This window comes from Gobio gobio (assembly GCF_949357685.1).
Source record: "Gobio gobio genome assembly, chromosome: 1".
Taxonomy (NCBI): domain Eukaryota; kingdom Metazoa; phylum Chordata; class Actinopteri; order Cypriniformes; family Gobionidae; genus Gobio; species Gobio gobio.
In genome coordinates this window covers 40,253,107-40,268,385 of record NC_137097.1, presented here as the reverse complement: position 1 = coordinate 40,268,385, position 15,279 = coordinate 40,253,107, and the positions used below count along the sequence as shown (strand labels likewise).

Sequence of the window (15,279 nt, the reverse complement as noted above, 5' to 3'; positions counted from 1 at the left end):
ACACTCTGGTCTCAAAGTCCCTCCTCCTCATCTTTGGCTGCTTTGTTGTTGACTCCCATCAAAGATGGCGTCGCGCGCCAACTAAACCCACATCCAACCCGAGGTAATATTTCACTTATTTTTGCACAAAAGTTCTGAATTCTGCATCTAAATTGCATGCATTCCGTGCCATTTTTGCAGTACTGAAGAAACTCATAAAATTGCATGGTGAGAACGCTCCGTTAATCGAGTTGTAACCCGATACCGGCCTATGTGCACCGCAGCCGCGGGTCTGCGCGCGCTGGACGAGCCGTCAGAGACGCGCGACACGTCCGCAGCTGCCCGAATCCACTTCAGCTGAAACAGGGAAGCGCTGGATCCTGATGAAGCGAGGGGAAGGGGGTGTGTGAGTGTGCATTTCTTCAAAAGTAGGCGGGAAATGTGCAATAATGAGTGTTGAGGCTTTCTCGTTCGTGTTGTTGTTATTCCGGCAAATGTCACTGGAAGCTTGACTAAAGTTGTGGCTGGAGGAAAGCTGATGTGTGTTGCAGAGCCGGATCTGTCACTAATGAGTGTGTGTGCCTTCAGTAGCACATCTTCAGAGTTATCGAACACTTCTGCATGTAACATTATTAGAATTAGGGGGAAAAAACTTTTATTGTAATCAGAAAACTGAAGAACCGTGTTTGGAATGAGTTTTGTTTTGTTTTTCTCATAATTTTTCCAGTATTCCTTTCATTTATTTGGCTTTACATATTTAATATGTTAAGCATCATATTATATAGCATTCAAATGAAAACTTAAATTGAATTCAATTTTATTTGTATAATAATTTCTACAATGTATATTGTTCTAAAGCAAACTTTCCTGGCTTTTAGTTCATAATCAAATGATCTTTTAGCATTTAACCAGCCCTGCCAACTTTCGAGTTCAGCTTGGAGTGGGAATTAGGGAGGGGGTTTGGTATCGATATTGAATCAATTTTGAGATGATATCGATTTATTTGGAAATATATATTATGTAGTATGTGGGAAAAAATCTTTCACAACCAATGTTGTAAACTATACCGGGAATATCAGCTTGTACATTATTATAATTAACATGATTAACAACTGATTTATATACAATTGCATATGTCAGTTTTTTATTATAATAACGTACGTCTCCAAGATGTCTGTTAAAGAGCGGTTCAAAGCATCTGTGTACAAACATCTGATAAACAACTTTAAAAAGTCAGTTTTACATACATTCTAAATCATAAACTTCTTAATGACGTTTTCTAAATGTCTATTTAACATCTGACAGGAAACGTCTCAGAGACGTATTGCAGATGAGCAAACACTGTACAAAAAAAATTTCTTCAAGATGAAAACACGCACATCACATAGAATGGACCCTTTTCACTTTTCCGGGTTTCTCAGAAGCGAAAGTCGTCATAATTGATTAAACTTTTATGGTGGTGAATGAGAGACTACATTAATATATATATTCCTATTGCTCAAATTGCAAAAAAAAAACCCAGAAAGTTCTCAGAAAGATGAAAAAACTAGAGAGATTGATAACAGCAGTCAAAAGAGAGAATGTCAATTTAATAATATGAATCAAGTATAGTTATAAATGTATATGAAAAGGGTCTATTATATCGTATAATATAATGCTTGAGAGTTGGCAGACCTGATGTAATGCACATTTATTTGTCTCCCAGGGAAAAAATATAAATGTATAAAAAAAATCTAAAAATGTTACCATTAAAATGTTCAGTCACACTTTAGATTAGGGTCCAATTCTCACTATTAACTGTGACTTTTGCCTTAGTAAACACTTAATTACTGCTTATTAATAGTTAGTTAGGTAGTAGTTAAGTTTAGGTATTGGGTAGGGGTGTAGAATATGGTCATGCAGAATAATGCATTAATATGTGCTTTATAAGTATTATAAAACAACCAATATCCTAGTAATATGCATGCTTGCATCTAGTTAATAGTGAGAATTTGACCCTAAACTAAAGTGTTACCATATGTTCTTTAGCATGAGAATGAGAATATGTAATACGCTTTTATTGCTAAAAGACTGCTAAAAGAGGTATATCTAAAAGGGGTAGATAAGAATAGAAGTATTAGACTAAACCTGAAGAGCACACACAAAATACAATATGTATAATAATAAAATTTCATGAAAAACAATTGTACAGTCTGACATTTAGGCTGCAACGGAGTAGTTCAGATAACCAGTACATACAGAAGTGCAAGTTACATTATTAGTTGTCTAAGCTGGAAAGGTTTTTGAATTTGTTTTTTAAATACTTTTTTCTAGTCAAGTGTTTTTTGGACTGAACTTCATGATTTTAATTTGTTTTTGTGCATTAGTCACAAGACTGACCAGTCCCACCTGAACAACCAGGACTGACTATGGCCTTTGAGGAGATAAAGAAGAAAGGAATGATGGGTAATGATTGTCAGACGAAAGCATGTTAATACACCCAAACAGGTCCATTGAAAACCTACTGCACAACTGTTTTTCTTGTAGATATTTCGGGGATGGAAGGAGAGGTTGGTCTTGTTGCTGGTCGCAGCCAAAGAGAGAAGAGGCGCTCGTATAAAGATCTGTTAAGAGAGGAAGAAGAAATCGCAGCGCAGGTGCGCAAAACCTCCAAGAAACACCACAAGGTAACAGCAGGGAGTTACGGTAACATCCAACATCAAGTTGCATCATATTAACAAGAGGTTGACAAGAATCTTTGCTGTCCATTGATTTATCAGTATGTTCCGTAACACCGTGTCTACACCGGACGTGACCGTTAATGCACCGCGCCGCAACAGCTAGAAGCTGTCTACACTGGACGCGACAAAGTGACCATTGCAAAGCATTTGTCCTTCATGTCAGTGCGTCATAAATAGAACGAGGCATCAGTTTACTGTCGGGGATTTGTCGTGTTGCACCGCGCCACATCCAGTGTAGACAACATCACAAATTATAATGGGTTATATTGTGTTTTGTCGCGTCACATTGCGCAACTCGCGTCCGGTGTAGAAACGGTTTAACTGTTGACTGTTCGTAGATTATAATGATATTAATAAACACGCAACTTGATGTTATGTTACCTAGGTAGATATGACATCTGGTCTGAGAAGGATTTGGACCTGTGTTTTTCCCTCTCAGGCCAAGTGTCATTGACTCTTGCATAGGGATGCTGCGATCACTCGGCTGATACTCGCTTCCTTTGACTCGCAACTTGTCTGATCACATAAACTGACAAAAAGCCTACTATTTTAAGGCACTTTCCTGCCATCACCGGCGTGATAGTTTCAGAAGTGTTGAGAAAAGATGAAACAATGTAAGTAAAATAATAATAATGTTTGTTACAAAGTGGGATACAATTCAAATAGCTATATTTAAAAAAAACTCCCATAAGAGTAGCTGCTGTTTCTTCTTATTAAAGGGTTAGTTCACCCAAAAAGGAAAATTCTGTCATTAGTTATTTACTCTCATGTCGTTCCACACCCGTAAGACATTTGTTCATCTTTGGAACACAAATTAAGATCTTTTTTAATAAAATCTTGAGAGATTTCTGTCCCTCCATTGACAGCCTAACCCTTATAAAGTCCCCATGAAATCAAAAGTTTCTTGCCTTTTAGCATGAATATGTTAGCCTTACTGTTATCTCATATATAAGCATTCAAATCTTAGTCTCTACATTATAAATAGACGCTGAAACTGTGGCTGAAATTGGTAACTTGTTCACACATTTACATTAGTGCATTATATATGGGATAGGGAAAATTTTAGGCAGCGTAAAAATATGCTTTCCATTGGGGGCGAATGAAGTCTGGTTTCACGTTAGTGTCACACGAACTGCCGCAGCACACACACAGTCTGCTCCGGTCCAGAGACACGATAGCACAGAGCGGATCATATGAGCGAGTCGGCACAGACCAGAAAACGTATCAAACCCATTTGAACTCTGCACAGAAGGCTATATTTTAAAGCGATATAGAAGAGATTAGGAGAAACCGTTAGAGATTAGGAGGAAACTGCGGCTTTACCAAGCACAATGGCTCTGGCCGAGCTGTGATGTAAACGAAAAGCTATTGGCTATTTTAAAAAAGGAGAGTTGCTCGATATGTCCCGTCCTGGCTTCCTGTTTTAGGGGCTTGAAAGTGGTAGTTGCATAGTCAATACATCATCTATCCTTCTTCCAAAGCGCATTTTGTCTTACCCTGATTTACTGTGGTAAGCTTATTATAAGTGTTTATATTTTAGACCAGGCAGGGTGGTTTTCGCAGGAAGTTGCTCTGCCTACTTTGACGAGTGTATGGTGTGGGAGTGGCATAGGTTAGGTGAAATCTCCAACATCTGGGGAATCACCTGTTTTAAAAAAAAGAAGCAGAACAGAGTAGAGTCTGCTGATTTAGATAACAATTATCAGTAATTGTACTGTCTGTGAAGCCCTGATCAGAGCATCCCTACACAGAGCATTCCCATTGTAGCTGTAGTATTAGATCAGTAACCATATGGATCCTCACTAACATTATCTTTGTGGTAGTTATCATGCCTGTTTCAATATGCACTTGTCTTTTTAGGATTCTGACCTTTTCCTATTAGGAGGAGATTCTCACAAGAAAAAAAAGAAGCACTTGAGTGATGACTACTATCACAGAGGTGAGGAATTTCATCTTGTTTTAGAGGCAGCGTTGGCTCTATTCCAACATATCCAAAATTAAAAGTGTTCCAGAGCTTCTCATTGGGATGTTACTTTCTAAGGGAGCATTCTAAATGAAATCATATCTCTGAAGCTACAGAAACATTCTTCATGGGCTGCAACTCGGTTAATGTTCTCTCATGTGTACCATGCAAATAGTGCACTTTGGTGAATGTTGTTCCTTGATGCCAGTAGAATCTTACATTAGCTTATTTATTTTCTAAGCACAAAAAAGTAAACAGCCAATGTAACATTTTTATTACATTAAAGGGTTGGTTCACCCAAAAATGAAAATAATGTCATGTATTACTCACCTTCAATTTCAGAACACAAATTTGTTTGCCACCTCTAAGCCATGCCAGTATGTACTCTCGTTTTAGCACAGGGGTCTGGCGCTTTCCCTTTTTTACAGCAGGCTCTCCACAGTTCAAGGTTTGTTGGTTTTGACAGCAGGTGATTCCCCCGATGATTGCCGTTTAGTCCTTTCTAGATTAAAAGCAGCCATCCAGATGACGAGTTTAAATTCTAAGCAACTGCATCCTCAGCACTCACCATATAGAAACCAGGTCTAAACTCTAAACTCTCTCCACAGACCATCACAGCTCTGGTCAGCCACCCCACAAGAAGAAGCGCAAGTCTTCAGATCGCTCGCCCTCCCTCTCCTCCTCGTCAACCTCTCACCCGTCGAACTCCACAGATACAGCCATGGGCCTCCTGGAGGCCATCACCTCCCCGCTGGCCACGGGCACCGACCCCACCCCGCACTTCTACAAAAAACCCTCCTACCCGCCTCACGCCTCTTCGCACTCCTCCAAAGACCGCAAACAGGACGGCGGCTCTAAGAGCAGCCACTCCTACTCGCACTCGCGTCCGCCCGGCTCGTCCTCGTCTAAAAAGCATTCCTCCTCCTCGAAGTCACTGCTGTTCCACGGAGGAGCTGGAAAAGGAGAGCCGCTGACGCTCTGTGAAGCTGAAGGACTAAAGATGAAGCTCGTCCTTTCTGCAAAAGAGAAGAACGAAGGTGTAGGGACGAATGAGGGATTCTCCTTCCCGGTCCATTCTTCTTCCTCTTCGGGTGTGGTAGGCCATCATTCGTCCTCCAGCTTGAAGAAAGGAGTGATGAAGAAGGAAAAAGACAAAGACAAAATGATGTCGAAGCCGCCAAAGAAAAAGCAGCACGGCCGAGAGCCGTTGCCTGTAGTGGGGAAAGAGGTGGAGGTCGTGGGTGAGTGATAACTTACACCATATATAGATATGAGGCTCTTTATGATTAGACATTATTTCACTTTTCAATTTCATCTGTTCTTTAATATCGGTCCGGTGTTGTGGTGTACTGATAAATTACATTAGTAGATCTTTAAAGAAAAACACACAATTACTTATTCACGTGTATAGTGACTAATTTAATGTGTTTTTTCAATAAATAAAATGTATATTTAATAACATAATAATAACAAAACAAAGATATATACAATATCGATTAAATGTTTGGGGTCAGTAAGATTTAGATCTTGGGGGGGGTGTCATACTTTTATTCAGCAAAGATGCATTAAATTGATCAAAAGTGACAGTAAAGACATCTTTTTGAAATTTCTATTAATCAAAGAATCCTGAAAAAAAAAAAGATAATAATCAGAGATGTTTCTTGAGCATCAAATCATCATATTATAATGATTTCTGAAGGATCGTGTGACACTGAAGACTGGAGTAATGATGCTGAAAATACAGCTTTACCGTCACAGGAATAAATTAAATTTTAAAATATATTAAAATTTTAAATCGTAATAATATTTTACAATATTAGTGTTTTTACTGTATTTTGATCAAATCAATGCTGCCTTGGTTTAGATTAAGATAACAACAATGTATCCTAAATATCAACAATAGTAGTAATTTTTATTTAAGAAAAAATAATACATTTATAATACTACAAAACAAAAAGAAAGTATTTATTCAGTTTCAGTCAGTACCTATCAATCTTTACTTATGGTGTCTGTATAATGGCAAACTTTCAACATCCATTTGACCCAATGCTCTAAAAAACAAACAAATGAAACCCTCACAGACGCTAACCACTAATTTTCTGGTTTTATTTGCACTGAATTTGTTTCGAACTGCCCAACAAAAATAAAACTACTGTATTTTTCCTGAATGGTGATGCTAGGATGCTGTGGGGGTTTGCTTGGTACAAGTAGCTCTTAAACGTTTGTGAATGTTCTGCATAAACGTGATCTACTTTGAGATCATCATCTAAGCCTTAACATTAATTTATTGCAGTGTTAAATGTGTGTTTGTATTCATCAGGTCATTATGGAGGCATGGGAGGAGACAGCTCATCTTCAGGAGGAGAACTAGAGGCCGGCGAGTTGGTGATTGACGACTCGTACACACATCTTTCTAAAAAGAAGAAAAAGAGCAAGAAGAGCAAAAAGAAAAAGGACAGAGAGCGAGACAGAGATAAAGGATCCAGGGAAAAGAAACACAGCAAAGGAAGCGGAGGGAGGAAAAGCTGTCCAGGTGAGACACATTTTAGTTTCTTTAAGTTAAGACACCCCAGGTGAATTGGGTAAAAAAAATGAACTAATAGATAGTTGGTTGATAAGACCGTTGATGGATTACATTAATTTAATATTTTTTGTATTACAAGTTTTCTGAAATGTTGTGTTTAAGGGTGTGTTCACACTTTGTGGTTCGCTTAAAACGAACCCTGGTGCGATTGCTCTGTTAATGCGGTTAATTTAAATAAGTGTGAACGCTACCATCTGAACCCTGGTGCGCACCAAACAAGCAGACCGAGACCGCTGAAAAGATGGGTCTCTGTCTGCTTCCAAATGCACTCTGGTGCACTTTGAATTAGGCCTGTCACGATAACTACTTGTTGTTTCGCGATATATCGTCCCAGAAATAATTGCGATAAACGATATCATTGTCATTTTAAGACAGTTTTATGCCACTGAATATATAATCCTAATATAACAGCATAATAATGCAAGTAGACCAAGTATTTTTTAATTAAGGGTAAAAAATATATTATCCTAAAAAATTTTTTTGAATAAATAGTAAATAAACATTTTCCCTTGTGAAACGGCTTTAACACTCGTCATTCTGCATTGACATTTATATGTGCACCTTTTTTCACCTGTCAATATTCGATAACCGATAACTGTATGAAGGAACTGCCAGAGAACCACTTTCGGCTCCATCACGGAAAACATACAACAGCACAATTGAGTAAAATGTTGGTGACATTCATTATCATGTAAACATAATGGGCGATATATTGCATCACAAAACATTTTTGAGGTCATGTACATATATTGTGCGATATATCGATTATTGCGACAGGCCTAGTTTGAATGAAATATGAACATGACACGGATCAAAGACATGTAAACTAACCAAAAACAGGACATGATGGCGCAAGATGCGCCCCTAAAATGACAGAATACTCAAGCATAGCTATTTTTTTCTCATCATAGGCTGCGTTCCACACCCAATTTTTATGCCTTCCCTTCATCTCGTGGACTCAGATGTGCGTCATTGCTTACGTTGCACGAGTGCCCACTACTGGCAGAACTTGTGCCTCATTTGAGCTGATTTATTACTTAAACCCCTTTTTTTATTTATGAATTTCATGCACTATTCAATATGCACATGAGCTGTTGGAGAAAAAAAAAATCAATAGTATAAACTTTGACTGTGAACATAAGGTAGCTAGAAGTATTATGCAATTCAATCTCAACATAATTAATATATTATACACTTAAGCACGATCTGCTGTGACATCACAATCAAGTTGAATTGTGGGATATAGAGCTGTTTGAAGTGTACATCAGAGTAGACTCACTCCCTCTGTCAAAATCTGACCATATTATAAACTGACGGAGCGATTCCTGACACTGTTTTGACTCCTTTACACATTATAAGCTCTTCACCATCATATGTACGCACATACAATGAGCGACTTTAGCCCAAACTCACAGCATTTTTTTTGGATGTTCGTTAAGTTCCATCGGAAAATACGTTCAGTTTTTTTTTTTTTGGTCCAAACAAACCAAGAGAACCAAACTACAAGTGTGAACACACCCTAAATATGCATTGATTTAATTGGCATAAATGTCCAGAACAGAAATCTGAGCACTGGATAAAGCCAGGTTCAAACTTCTTATTACATTTTTTTGACATATTAGAGTCAAAGGTTTTTACAGAGTGAGCTCTTTTTATCACTACATAAATCAGAAAACACTGTCAACATCAAGAAAAGAAAAAAAACAAACATTTTCACAATGTTTTGAGAAATAAACTAAATTAAAAAAAAAAGGCAATTAATATGTGAACAGACCCTCTGTGGAAACCTTCAGAAGAAAAGTAAATGCTACTAAAGTGGAGATCTGGCTCAGTGCAGGAGAAAAAAATTATTTTGAGAAAAAGATGTCAAATGTATCTTTAAAAGATGTATATTGTAATTAAAAACCTCAGATGCAAATAGACAATGTGTAATAAAATAAACACTTAAAAGTGTATTTTTTGTTTTCTTTCCATGAAAGCCCAAAATCAAAAAATTAACCAGTTCATGGAAAAACAATTGCTGTGTCCGAAATCACATACTTCTCCACTATATAGTATGCGAAAAACAGTACGCCAACAGAGTATTATGTCCTAATGCATAATATTCAAAAAAGAGTAGGCTAAAAGTCCCCAGATGACCTACTACTCCCGCTGAGATTCTGAAGAGCGCATTCGATGGACACTTTACTAACCCATGAGACCACGAGAGGATTTATGAATGACAGTGAAGCGACGCAACTGAAGCTGGTAGGTCACATGACAGTAACAACATGACAGATGTAGTACGTCCAAATTTCATTCATACTACCCACCGTCATGCTATATAGAACTTTATAGACTTTATATAGACTTGTTTAATGGCGAGAAGTAAATTCAAATTCAAATTCAAATGTAGTTCCTGCTCAGACAGTACGTGATTTCGGATGCAGCAAATGTTTTTGCCTGTAGTGTCTTGCCTTAAAGCTAAAACTGAGTGATTGTTGTTTTTCATTTTACCGTGGTTACACTGAATCTGATTTTACTGAATTTAAACTCGTCTCTCTCTCTGCTAATCAGGTGATCAGTCTAAAAGCCACTCCCATTCTCACAGCTCATCCAATCACAGCTCTTCTGGTGGCATGTACGCTATGGCTCCACCCACCTCATCCCATCACCATCAAAGCATTGAACTGATGGGTGAGAAAAAGAAGAAGAAAGAGGAAAAGGAGAGAGAGAAACACGACAAGGACAAGGTAAATTAAAGCACTTTCTTACACCAGAGAAAACAAACACCTTGAGGTTTGATTTTGGCAGTCATTTCAATGTTCTGCCCTTCATCCCGTCAGCCCAAGAAGAAGAACATGACAGCCTATCAGGTGTTCTGTAAAGAGTACAGGGTCAATATCAACGCAGAACAGCCTGGATTAGGTGAGTGCTGTTCTCTGCTCATCTGTCAGTCATCTCTGCTGTTTCGTGATTGGTGGAATTTTTCGTTCTTTTTCCGCTTCAGTCTTCGGGGAGCTGAGTAAGAAACTCGCAGAGGTGTGGAAACAGCTGCCTGAAAAAGACAAACTGGTCAGCACCTTTTATCTTTACTTTATAGATTTGACTTGAAATTACTTAATACATTTTACTCCGATAACATACAAATTATGTTATTATTGTGCACAGTCTTTTATCAAAATGTAACTTGCTCCATCTCTCAATTGACTTTCCTTTTCCACCTAGGTTGGTTAACTAATGGTCATTTAGTCATTGTTTTAGGCTATTGTTATGGATAATGTATCCTTAAAATAGTTAACATCGCAATGTAATGCTGGTTAATGCTCATAAAGAGGCCAGTGTAATTTTAGTATTATCTATATACTATTAATAGTTTATTAATATTTTGAATTATCTTCTTTTTAGATCTTCAGTTTTTTTTTTTTTTTTTTTTTTTTAGTAATTGTATGTGCTTTTTATTATTTATATTTAGCTTTCATTTATTTTATCAAACTTATTTTAGTTTTATTATTTTTAGTACATCAGCTTAAACTTATTTATTTCAGTTAGTTGTCCAGGCAGCATTTCTAATTTTCATCAGGTTTCATCTAATATTTACATTTTATTTCAGCTTTATTTCAGTTACTGAAAACCATTTTTAATAGTTATTACCAAAACTGAAAGTAGCAAATGATTTGTCATATCTTGACACTATCTGAAGGAAATAAGTAAAATGGGCCAGTTCATTTTGGCTTTAAACACTTGAACATAATGGCAGTGTTTTGTAATTTCAGTCAAATATGGGACAGTGTTGTACATCCTCTCTTTCTGTTCTCTTTCTGACATGGAAGGTTTGGAGACAGAAAGCTCAATATCTCCAGCACAAGCAGAATAAAGCTGAAGCTATGACGGTCAAGCGAAAAACCTTATCAACCTCAGACAGTAAAAGTAAAGGTGAGACCAAAGCTGATCAGTTTTTCTCAGTTAACTATCTTCCACATTTTATTTTTTACTCATGTATCAATACATTTTTATCCCTGTGTATCTGCTTGTCTCAGGCTCCAGTAAAGGTGTCAGTTTAGGAGCAGGATTGGCCCCTCAGGGCCGCTCGTCTCTGGGTATGTCGTTGTCTCCGGTGCGGGTACCTGATGTGGACCCCATAGATGCAGCAGCTCACCTGCAGCTGTTGGGCGAGTCACTGTCTCTGATTGGACACCGACTTCAGGAAACGGAGGTTTGTGTCACAAAAACGGCCCTTTTAGCGGCCTTGTCATTATATATACACTGATGAGCCAAAATATTGAGCAGTCACAGGTGAAGTAAATATAATTGATCATCTCCTAACAAGGTCACATATTAAGGTCTGAGTAGCTTAGATGGTAGGGCTGTGCGATTAATCGTAATTGATTTTCCATTGAGATTTTGGCTTCCAACGATTATGAAAACAATATAATCGAGGTAAAACGATTATCGTGCCGCTGCTCCCTAAGCCAAACTTAACATCCAAATCAGCCGAATAAGTGAGTGATGTATAATACAGTTTACTGTTTCTAAGCTGCGGGACATGCTTAATATTTAACAGCGTTATTAAAAAACGTATTAAACTGCAAAAGAGAGGGGTGAGCGGTGGGTCATTGCAACTCACAACCTCACCATTAGATGCCGCTAAAATTCACACACTGCACCTTTAACTGAATGTAAACGCTGAGAAAGATTGCGTGTGTAACAGTATAATGGATCTGTGCAGCTCTTAAAGTGACAGCAGCCTAATAAATTAAAAAAATTACTCATATCATGAAATAAAACTTTGATCATATCACCCACCAATAATCGTGTAAAGTTGGAAAGCAAACAATCAGTTCTGGTAATCAACGTGTTGGATGCAAGAGAACTGGGCAGGAATAAAGAGCGACTTTGATAAGGGCCAAATTATGGCAAGGCGATTGAGTCAGAGCATCTCTGAAATGTTTGTGGGTTCCTCCTGGTCAGCAGTGGTGAGAATTTACCAGCGGTGTCCAAGGAGGGACAAACCACAAACCGGCGACAGGGTGTTGGTCACCCAAGGCTCATCGATGCACGTCCCGTCTGGTCCGACTGGTCTACTGTGGCACAAGTCACACCAAATTTTAATGATAAATGTGTCACAACACACAGTGCTTCAGACTCTGCTGCGTATGGGGCGCAGAGCCACAGACCAATCAGAGTGCCCATGATGACCCCTGTCCACCGTCGAAAGCGCCTACAATGGGCACATGAGCGTTGTAACTGGACCCTGGAGAAGTAGAAGAAGGTCGCCTGGTCCGATGAGTCCCGTTTTCTTTTACATCACGTGGACGGCCGTGTACGTGTGCGCCACTTACCTAGGAAAGTGAAGGCACCAGGATGCCCTGTGGGACGACGACAGGCCATTGGAGGGAGTGTGATGCTCTGAACAATGTTCTGCTGGTAAACCTGGGTCCAGCCATTCATGTGGACGTACATTTTAAATGTGCCACGTACCTAAACATTGTTGCAGAGACTTCATGACAATTGTGTTCCCTGGTGGAAGTGGCCTCTTTCAGCAGGATAAAACCCTGCCATCTGTTGTACCAACAAGTTTGCGGCTTCACCTCGCAACCCACAAGACTTGAAGGATCTGCTGCTAATGTCGTGGTGCCAGATACCACAGGACACCTTCAGGGGTCTAGTGGAGTCCATGCCTCGACGGGTCAGGGCAGGGTTTTGGCAACATGCGGACGACTAACTGCATATTAGGCAGGTGTTCATAATGTTTTGGCTCATTAGTGTAGATCATCTTCATAAACGTCTCTGTTCATCCTGCAGGGGATGGTGGCGGTGTCTGGCAGTCTTTCGGTTCTGTTGGACTCAATTTTATGTGCTCTTGGTCCATTAACCTGCTTGACCGCACAAGTTCCCCAGCTCAACGGCTGTCCACGCAACGTCCTGGTGAGACACTTTCACACACTGCAGTTTTTTTTATTATGGGTTCCCCAAAAATGTACTTCTTTTCTCCTAAATGTTTACAAAAGCTTCTTATTTGCAATTCAAATGCAATCTTTATGATTTCTTCTCCTGACCCTCACCTACTTTTTTGCAGTCAAATACTTTGGACAACATCGCTTACATAATGCCAGGACTATGAATCTCTTAAAAGGCACTTACAAGAGACTGGGTTACATTTGGACACATTCCCAGAAGCACCAAACAGTGGACCTGTTGAGGACCAGAGTTGTTTTTTTTTTTACTTTTTCTGATCGATGGACATTCTTAGTCTTTGACATGTTTTTAAAAATTTTATTTAAAATGTTAGTCATTTTTTATAGTTGTTAGGGGAAAAAAAGTTGTCCTATTTTAGAGGACACTTTTGAAGTTCCCCTTTTGTGTTTGTGTTGGCGTCTGAAAATGTCGGTTTTAAGATGTGTTTGTGAGTACATGTGGTCTAATTCACATGCTTTTTTTAATGTTTTATAAAAAATATGTGCAGTTTAATTTTTATGGCCCAAATAGTTTTTTTCTAATTTAATGTTGACTTAATTTATATCAACAGCAGTTTAACTGCGCTATCTTCATTTCATGTCTTGCATATTGTATTTTTGTATTGTAAATGTTGTTACAATATACAGGGGTTGGACAATGAAACTGAAACCTGGTTTTTGATCACAATAAGTTATTAGTATGGTGTCCTTCACAGGGATTTTGATCCATTCCTCTTTACATTTTTAAAGTTTGTATGCATTTGGCAGACGCTTTTATCCAAAGCGACTTATTACAGGGAGAATCCCCCTGCCTTGCTCAAGGACACACTGGTGGTGGTGACCAGCAACCTTCTGCGTACCAGTTTAGTGGTTTAACCCACTAGACCACCATCTCTTCCGGAACAGTGGCCAGGTCACTATGTGATGTTGGTCGATAAAAAAAATTCTGACTTGCTCCTCCAAAATACCCCAAAGTGGCTCAAAAATATTTAGATTTGGTGACTGTGCAGGCCCCGGGAGATGTACAACTTCACTTTCATGTTCATGTTGCTGTATGGTTTTGGTGCATTATCATGCTGATACACGGCACACTCTTCAGGGTACCATGTTTGAACCATTAGGTGCACATGATCCTCCAGAATGGATCGGTAGTACACTCATCAAGCACAGTAGGGAATGCCATGATATTGCAGCCCAAACCATCACCGTTACTCTGGGCAGCAACAGTCTGGGTGTTGAGCTTCTTTGAGGTTTCTCCACACCGTAACTCTCACAGATGTGGGAAATACAGTTAAGGTGGACTTATTAGAGAACAATACATGTTTTACATTCAAAGATTTGCACTGTTGGCACCAATGAAACCGACATTTGGCATTGGCATGAGTGACCAAAGTTTTGGCTATAGCAACCTGACCATGAATATCAACTCTTTGAAGCTCCCGACAGACAGTTTTGGTGGAAGCAGGAGAGTCGAGACGAGCATTTAATTCTGCAGTGATTTAGGCAGCTGTGGTTTTATGTTTTCTGGATACAATCCGGGTTAGTACTGGACATCCCTTTCAGACAGCTTCCTCTTGCATCGACAGTTACTCCTGCTTGATGTGGTTCGTCCTACGTGGAGGTATGCCGACATTACCCTGGATACCATAGCTTTCGATACACCACAAAGACTTGGTCACAGATGAGCCAGCGAGACGCGTGCCAACAATTTGTCCTCTTTTGAACTCTAATGTCTTACCTGAAACTTCAACACTATATTGGCCAGTGTTTCAGTTTCATTGTCCAACCCTTGTAGTTTTCGAGTTTTAGCACGTTTACAGGACACGCATGTATAAAATCATTTTAAAGGTGCACTAAGTATTTTTTTCCTTTTAAAAATGTATTATACCGTAAGAACCGCATTGCTCATTTTACAAATATTTTTATTATAATGTGCTCTTACATGACATGAAGACCCCAGTCATACCAGTGGGTGAAAAAAAATCTGTGAGCAGGTCCCACTTCATGGTAGCCACCATTTTGAAATCACATGACTAACATGATGAATACTTCTCGCATCCTGCTAACCTGCGAATTATAGTTCATTTTCGGTTGCTG

General features: G+C 38.9%; 1 protein-coding gene across 2 annotated transcripts; it reads left to right on the top strand.

Moving 5' to 3' along the window:
- Positions 1–39: 39 nt before the first annotated feature.
- On the top strand, positions 40–13,843 carry hmgxb4a (HMG box domain containing 4a). 2 transcript variants are annotated; one of them, XM_079842427.1, is made up of 14 exons: positions 64–103; positions 181–381; positions 2,346–2,424; positions 2,506–2,645; positions 4,560–4,638; positions 5,271–5,903; positions 6,983–7,195; positions 9,803–9,978; positions 10,072–10,153; positions 10,236–10,300; positions 11,059–11,161; positions 11,266–11,441; positions 13,031–13,153; positions 13,305–13,843. In XM_079842427.1, exons 3-14 carry the CDS (start codon positions 2,388–2,390, stop codon positions 13,347–13,349), a joined length of 1,872 nt encoding a protein of 623 aa, XP_079698553.1. In that variant the 5' UTR covers positions 64–103; positions 181–381; positions 2,346–2,387; the 3' UTR covers positions 13,350–13,843. The 2 variants fall into 2 exon arrangements, with proteins under 2 accessions (XP_079698552.1, XP_079698553.1); XM_079842426.1 differs by lacking the exon at positions 181–381 and having other exon boundaries at positions 40–103.
- Positions 13,844–15,279: the final 1,436 nt, after the last annotated feature.